We start from the raw sequence: 8,123 nt of genomic DNA, 5'->3' as shown, positions 1-8,123 counted from the left end.
TTAGTCAGCATCACACAGCTGTGTTGACATCTCCTCAACACTTTCCATCCGCTCCAATAAATTACACAGGCAACAAATATAAACAATTTCCATTTATTTTACTTCCCGGATCGGTTCAACGGCCTCGGTGTCTATCAGGATGCGATAATATTATGAGGCGGAATGGACAGTGGCAGGGCGACTTTAAATGGGCTGAGAGAAAGGGGAGGGAGCGCGTGATGTAGAGTATCTCAGCTCGCGCTCATCTTCAGTCAGTCCATCGCGCGCTTGCTCACTGTCCGCTCGAGCACCGCTTCAACCGTGCTGCCTTCATACTTCAGTCTTACAAGTAGTCTTATTCAAAGCGGGAAAACGCCAAGACTTCTGACGTCTCATTTTTATTTTTGGGGGTCACGTAAAACTATCCAAAACAACATGTGGATTTACAAAATTTTGCTCTGTGTGGCCGTTTTGGTTTACTCAGGTAAGTTATAATTTTTTTTTTCTCAGTATCTTCTTATTTTGTATCATGTGCCCTGTTTTACTTTAATAACTGTTTCATGTTTTACAGTTATAGCAATAACTGTAGTAAATGTGTTTTAAATGTGTAATAAACTGTGGTTAACATGGTTAATTTTTTTATAACAGTGTTCTGGAGATAACCTCAATCTCTGCGCGAGTTTACATGATGCTATTTTTGGGTCATTCCTATTGGTGCCTGTGGGATTTGAAAAATTAACTCATAAGTATCTTTTTTGTTTGTTTGTTTGTTTGTTTTTGCTTGTTTGTTTGTTTACTTATATTTTCATATAGAAACATTTTAATAAATTAGGACTGAGTCTGAGACAAATGTCCACCTTGTAACGGACAAATAAACAACAGCCTAATATACTATTAATGCAACCTTCTGTCTAATGTTTGGGTGTATCAATAGGTTTTTAATGCAACATTGTTATTATTAAAATGTGTTATTTCACGTGCTTCTTAAAAATCACTGTTTACTTTTAAGCTACAGATTGATTATTTACAAATTGTGGATAATATTACTATAAGTATGTAAATATTTATGGGAACATGTTTTTTCACAGCATTATCACTTTGAATGCACAGTGTATTCATAGGATAGTTAAAGTATGAATTAAATTAAAATTATCTGTTTACATTGTTAGTGCACCTTACTAGTCTTGCAGTGAACAAATAATCCATGAAATTTAATAATAATAATTTTTTAAATAGTACTCGTAATTTTTTTTCAAAATCAGACATTTGCTTCACATTTGAAGTGGCATGCCTTTTCTGATGATGTCAGTTTCACGGCTTGGGCTGGACATCCTTAAAAACTTACTTCCAATCTTCAGTCTGTTGTGACCTAGAGATGGTGAGGAGGTGTGCTAAAATGAAGCCCCACCCTCTTTTTTATCATTCCTTTTTCTTTTCCTTTTTTTTAAACTCTGAAATGCCTCAAAACAATCTATAAAAAATGGTCGCAATTTCAGGTTCACACAGACTTTAATGTTTCTTTTATGTTTCTGATAAAATATGGCATGTTGTCTTGCCTTGTTTTTTCACTAATAAAAGTAGCTCTAAAAGAAGCCAAATCACATACTCTGATCTGCAGAGTAATGCAAACCGTAAACATGTTGCTGGACTGTAATGTATATCAGCACTATTGGAACGTCCCTCAGCCAATCAAATTTGAAGACCAGTGCTAACTATACTATTAAGGATTGTTTTACATACAATTTATCATCAGATTAAACACTATTATTTTTCATCATTAATAATCTCTTAAATTAGTATTGTTATTTTTTTTAAATCTATTTTAAAACTATTGAAATACATTGAGTATGCCAACAAATAGAAGTTCATGAATCAAATAGCATCAAAATTGTATCAAAAATGTATCAAAAGTGTCACAGTTCCCAAACATTGTATTACGTTTCACTGCGGAAAACTCCACAGTTGTTGACATTCATGGTGAGTGGGCTGTTTCTTCGCAAAACATCTGGATAAATGAGTCACGACAGTGTGCATGGAGCTGAAGAGAGAGATGAAGTGTTGGCGTGTGGCACTCTGAAACTCTTCTTTTGAAATCAGAACCGCTTTATTGCGCAGATCCTATTAATTATTCTGTGTTTAGTTGTTATGTTTCTAATCTGCAGTACATCTGTGACATTGAAGGATCAATGTGGCCTATTGCTTGCACAACGTTTAGATCAGTTCAGTTTTTATTGATTTTAGAGTATATATTCTGTATAATGGAGTAAAAATCCTTTGTTCAGAGATAGAGAATCATGTAGATGTTAAAAAAAAACCTAGCTAAATGTGCATTTTGCATATGTTAGGATAAAAAGGCTTACATCATGTGAGCTTTCCGTCCATGTGCTTGACAGATAACTCAGTTCTCATGACATGGATGTGCTTGGATGGTGAATTGAGAAGGTTTGGTGCCGCACACTAGGATCAGAGCCAGATTTCTTTTGTTTCAAGTATTCTACCCAACCTATAACTGACTTTTCAATTCGTGACCTTACTATTAGTAGGTTTTGGGGCAACTAGGATCTTTGTAAGTGTGATATTTTTTAGCTGTGTTGCATTTAAAGATAGATGCAGTTTTAAATAACTGAGATTTTTACCATGATAACATTCAACAGCCTGGTAAAACTGACTAAAGGTTTAGTCTGACCAGGGCCTTGTGTAGTTGAGTCCACCTAATGACAGAGTGTTTCCTAAAAGGGATAGTTCACCCTAAAATGAAGATTTTCATCATTTACTCATCCTCATGTCTTTCCAAATCTCTATGACGTTCTTCTTCTAAGTAACTCAAGAGAGGATATTTGGAAAATATGTGTTTATTTTCTGTTTACACAAGAAAAGTCATGAAACGTTCTTGGAAATATCTCCTGTGATGAGGAGAAGAAAGAAACGCATACAGCTTTAAAGCGTCATAAGAATGATTAAATGATAAAATTATAAAATATTCATTTTTTAACATAGGCTAGTTATCTAGGCATCCAGCTGTTAAGTTTATTATGAAATTGTGTAGTTTTGCACATCCCCATTATGATCTAAGCAGGTTGTTGAAATACAATTTCATCATCTTAGTTCCTTTTTTTGCTCCATATTTAATATTCTGTTTTATATTCTCTCCTATGAGGCTTATGATCAGCCTTTACTGATTAAGAGGAAGAAAATTATGTACCATCTGTCATGAAACACATGTTTGGATTCGACTAGAGATTCTGCCCATCCTAACACGTGTGTTCTCTGTGACAGAAACTAAGAGGCATGCCCTACAAGACTACCAGAAAACTGATGCCGTGCGCTTGGTCACACCACCTGATGTGTCCTACATTTCCAAAACCCGCAAAATGAGTGTGGGAAAGTGTGCACGTCGCTGTAGCCGCAACAGGAAGCTCCAGTTCACCTGCAGGTACAGAGGTCTACAAAGGTTAAACCACAAAGACACTCCACCTTACACGTAATCCTAAACAGCCTTGAAGTGTGTCTAAATAAAAGAAGTACAACCTCAGTTTGCTTTTGGAAACTGGCTGTTTTTAAATAGAATTGGATTAGCGAATCGTCTACAACAGAGTGTGAGAGGAAGCAGCTGGGATCTCTTTCACCAGTGGAAATCTAAAATCAGCAGTCCAAGTATTTCCTATTTTGATGTTTCAGGTCGATGGCCTCTGGTTACTTCTGCATAGAAAGAAAATGTAGCTCCTAGTAGATTGAATTTTTTTTTTTTTTTTTTTTTGGAGGCATCACCTGACTTCAAAATACAAAAATCTGACAACAATAGCTTATGCTTTGCTTTACATGGGAATACTATCTACTGATTACATTAAATCATGACATTAAATATTTTTTGTCACCATCCTTTTTATCCGTTTTATTTGCTTTACATAATTTAATAGGAATATCATGTGCCATATATCTTTACAGAGCATTCAACTTTGATCAGAAAACTACAAAGTGTCATTTATTCTCCTACGACAGCCTCACCATTGGTGTCCGCATGGAGAATGACTTCAACTTCGACCTATATGAAAAGAAAGGTACAAAAATATAAGTTTTATTGCCACAAGACTTTTTGACTTCCTTTAGTATAGAGAGCATATCTTATAAGGATGCAACCATATCATGTTTAAAACATTCATATACTTAATTCTTATTAAAGGTATCATATGATGTTGCTAAAAAGAACATTATGTTGTGTATTTGGTCTAATTTTTATGTGGTTTAAGGTTCAAAAAACACATTTTTTTCCACATAACGTACATTATTGTTGCTCCTTTATGCCCCGCCTTTCTGAAACGCTTTGATTTTTACAAAGGTCATTGTTCTAAAAAGTGAGGTGTATGCTAATTGGCCAGCTATCCAGTGCATTGTGATTGGCTGAATACCTCAAGCATGTGACAGAAATGTTATGCTCCTTAACATGATTCAGTCTCCCGGCACAATGACACATCCAACAAAACCCATTACAAACTAGGCATTTTTTTGCATCCATTGGGGACATAATTACTGATTATGATGACTTATACTGTGTTTTTACGTGTTGTTTTGCGGATCATGCTGCGTAAACATAAAACCATATCTGCATTTGTAATCAGAGAAATGACAAACAACAAGCGCTACTGCTTAAAACTCAGGTTTGAATCATCAGTGGCAAATTCTTTAAATATAAAAAAAATGTACTTACAGGCTGTGGGTCAGAAGTGCCAGACTGCCCTTGCAAAGTTGGAATTACCCAACTTTATAGAACAGCCTTTGAGCACAGACCCATTGTAGGCTACTCTGCAGGTTCAGGAAACAGTCTTCAATAAAATGCGTCCACGGTGAAAGCCGATCTGGCGATCCACTGCGTGAAGTTGATGTATTTCCTCAGCGACCAGCACGGATCAGCTCTAGGCATGACGAAGTGGATATCATCCTCTTTTGGAAGGCCAAACAAAGTAGTTTCACTTTCACAACGAAACACTGCGTCTGTGGATGCGGCAGCAACAACAATACTACAGCAAGAATAAAAGTTTTGCCTTATTTCTTTGCGGAAACATTTGGGCAGAAACAAATTGAAATCGAACCATATGACCCCCTTAAGCAAATATTATTCCAATTCAAGCACTACTCTTTTTCTATACCAGGTTTCAAAACTATGACACCATTTACAATCTTATTTACAGTGTTGGGGGTAATGCGAGTTACGTTATCAGATAATTTTTTTAAGTAACTAGTAAAGTAACACATTACTTTTTAATTAACAAGAAAATATCTGAGTTACTTTTTCAAAAAAGTAATGCCGGTTACTTTGTTTTAGCTAGCTAGATAGATAGATAGATAGATAGAAAGATAGATAGATAGATAGATAGATAGATAGATAGATAGATAGATAGATAGATAGATAGATAGATAGATAGATAGATAGATAGATAGATAGATAGATAGATAGATAGATTATGCTGGCATGATCTGCCACTGATGGGTTTCATAATATGAAGATCTGTTCTCAAACCGTAGCCAAGAATAGGACTATTGAGGAGTAATTAAGTTTCAGTGTGAATAAATGTGAGATCAGTGTCCATGTGATGATGACACACTCATGCATACACATACCCGTTGGATGAGGGTGACACAGCAAAATGAGTTATGCAAGTTACTGGAAGTAAATACCCCACTGTTTGTCCCTTGTGTTTCTAAGAGTACTGCAAATTTTCTGAAGTCTAAAACACTTGACATTCTTAAGGCTTGACATTTATCTAATGTTTTTCAGCACTTGACATCACAGGCTCTGATTTCTGTAGTCTTGACTATATGATTATAGAAATTACAGAAGGTATAGGAGTGCATGGTTTGTCTTGAAAGTTTAGTATATTACAAAAAATCATGGTGAGATTTTTGGTTTCAGAAAACGATTGTTGCACATAAAGATTGCATTACCTAAGGTGTTTCTATATGTTTATTATCCTTCAGACTTCATGAGAGAATGCATAATTGGCAATGGACTCAATTACAAAGGAAAGAGATCGGTGACCAAGAGTGGAGTCCAGTGCCAACTCTGGAATTCCAAAACGCCGCATGAACACAAGTAAGTGTGTTCATGTTTACTCACCTCTTTATCTCCCATTCTTTGTTTTGTCTCTCTCTACAGGGAATTAAACTCAATTACCCTCTATGTGCATATCTGTGGCTATCAAAAGTATGGTGGTGTGTAGATAGATGTTAACATCTCTTTGGTATGTTTCAGTATATTTATTTATGTATAGATTACGCTATTAGATAACTAATGGCAAAACAGAATACATGAGTCGTAAAAATCTCCATTATTTTCTAATGATAATGAATGCGCAGTTTAATGCGTGCTGTCTAGGGCTGTGAATCTTTGGCAAGGCAGTGATTCGATTCGATTACGATTCATAGGTTTTCGATTCGATTCAAGAACGATTTTTGCAAATTTAGAACGATTCAATTCGATTCGATTCACAATTAAGTTCGATTCGATTCGATTATAACGTTTCGATTCTGCATTCTTTAAGTGCATTCGCGGGATTATTTAAATGCTTCTACTAAATTTTTTAATGCTTAGTCAGGGGGCAAATTACAGTAGCATTTATGGTTAGAGAACCAAAAAACCTTTTGTCCATTGTTAAATGCTAGTTTAATGATGCGACATGGCATACGTAAAAATGTATGTAAGCCAAGTTTTTAAAAAAGAGCTTAAAGAGTATTATGTATAAGCTAACATTTTGTCACACCAGGGGCGTAGCCATAATTTCAGAAGTGACAGAAATGTCAAATACAATAATTTTATGTATGTAGCCTATATAATATTAATAATTATTATTATTATTATTATTAATTTTTTTTTTTACAAGGAATTATCTTCTTTTTTAATTACTTTTAATTAGCTGTAATAAATCAAATACACTGCTGGACAATAATCAATCATTTGTAATCAATATTTTTTTCCTAATGGCAATTTTATGATTGTTTTATATACTAGGCTACATTTAATTAGCAATTATTTAAATTTTCTGCACAGAATAAGGTAGAAAATATACTTTATAGTTTCTGTACTGTAATAAATGTCAATTAGCACTGCATCATTCATAAATTGTTTGTGGGTTTTTTTTTTGTTTCATCAGTTCATTCTGCTTTTCAGTTTAGCTGCAGATATAGCCTGGCACGTCTATGAGAGAGAGATCGCTTCTCTTTCAGTGTGAAAACGTCTTCATCTCTATTTAATAGGGGTGTAACGATTCACTCGTTTTCTCGATGCATCGATTACAAACCCTGACGATTCATATGCATCGATCTTGAAACATGATTTTTGAATCGTGAATCACTGATCTTGGACAGTAATCGATTCAAAATGCTAAGAATCGAATGAATCGCGATTTCTATAGCGATTCAATGCTTTCAAAATGTATACACATTAAATGACTACATGCACAAATTAATGGAGACCTTGAAGAGTGTTCGTGAATCGTGCCTCTTATCTGTCCTTCACGCGCTCCACTGTTTACTGCCTGAGACTGTCACAGGATTGCGCTCGCGCTCCGTTCGTCTCTGACGCAGCTGACGTGTGATCTATAGGACTCGTGGCCAGTAATGCTAACGTGAAGTAGTTTTTTTCTGTATTTTGTCAATGGCTCTCTGCATCTTACCGACGGAGTTACCGGAGCCATCGACAGCTGTATTTATTGCATGGACGGAGCAGAAATGTAAGTGTCTAAATCAGGGATCAGCAACCTTTTCGGCATGACGTGCCATTTTTTATTTTTATGGTTAACCACTGTGCCAACACAGCCCCCCCCCCACACACACCCCGATATAATTCTGTATTTAAACGGTACATACACAATTTTTTATTATACGATAAAAAAAAGTTTTTTTAACGTTTAATCAACGTTAATGCACTGCTTTAATTGATGAACGTGCACACACAGACACACACACACAACACACACCACTCGCACACAGAGATCTAAGATCGTGCTGTGCAAAAAGTAGCATTCAGAGTGTTGTCACGCTACTTTTATTAATCGATACTGAATCGCTACATTATATTTCTCAACAACAAAGGGGCAAAATCGCTTCATTGTCTGCAGAGAGAGACAATTTACCCCCCCCCCCACTTTCTT

At 35.6% G+C, this 8,123-nt stretch overlaps 1 protein-coding gene across 1 annotated transcript in view; it reads left to right on the top strand.

Moving 5' to 3' along the window:
* The first annotated feature begins 246 nt into the window (after positions 1 to 246).
* LOC132156296 (hepatocyte growth factor-like) overlaps positions 247 to 8,123 on the top strand; it is a 31,868-nt gene continuing 23,991 nt past the window's right edge. Inside the window, exons 1-4 of the mRNA XM_059565238.1 lie at positions 247 to 463; positions 3,256 to 3,412; positions 3,925 to 4,037; positions 5,953 to 6,067. Of these exons, the coding sequence (XP_059421221.1) occupies positions 415 to 463; positions 3,256 to 3,412; positions 3,925 to 4,037; positions 5,953 to 6,067 (434 nt within the window). The 5' untranslated portion in view covers positions 247 to 414. The remainder of the gene's footprint in view (positions 464 to 3,255; positions 3,413 to 3,924; positions 4,038 to 5,952; positions 6,068 to 8,123) is intronic.

Source organism: Carassius carassius, chromosome 13 (genome assembly GCF_963082965.1).
Source record: "Carassius carassius chromosome 13, fCarCar2.1, whole genome shotgun sequence".
Lineage (NCBI taxonomy): Eukaryota > Metazoa > Chordata > Actinopteri > Cypriniformes > Cyprinidae > Carassius > Carassius carassius.
This window is presented reverse-complemented; position numbering and strand designations above follow the sequence as displayed.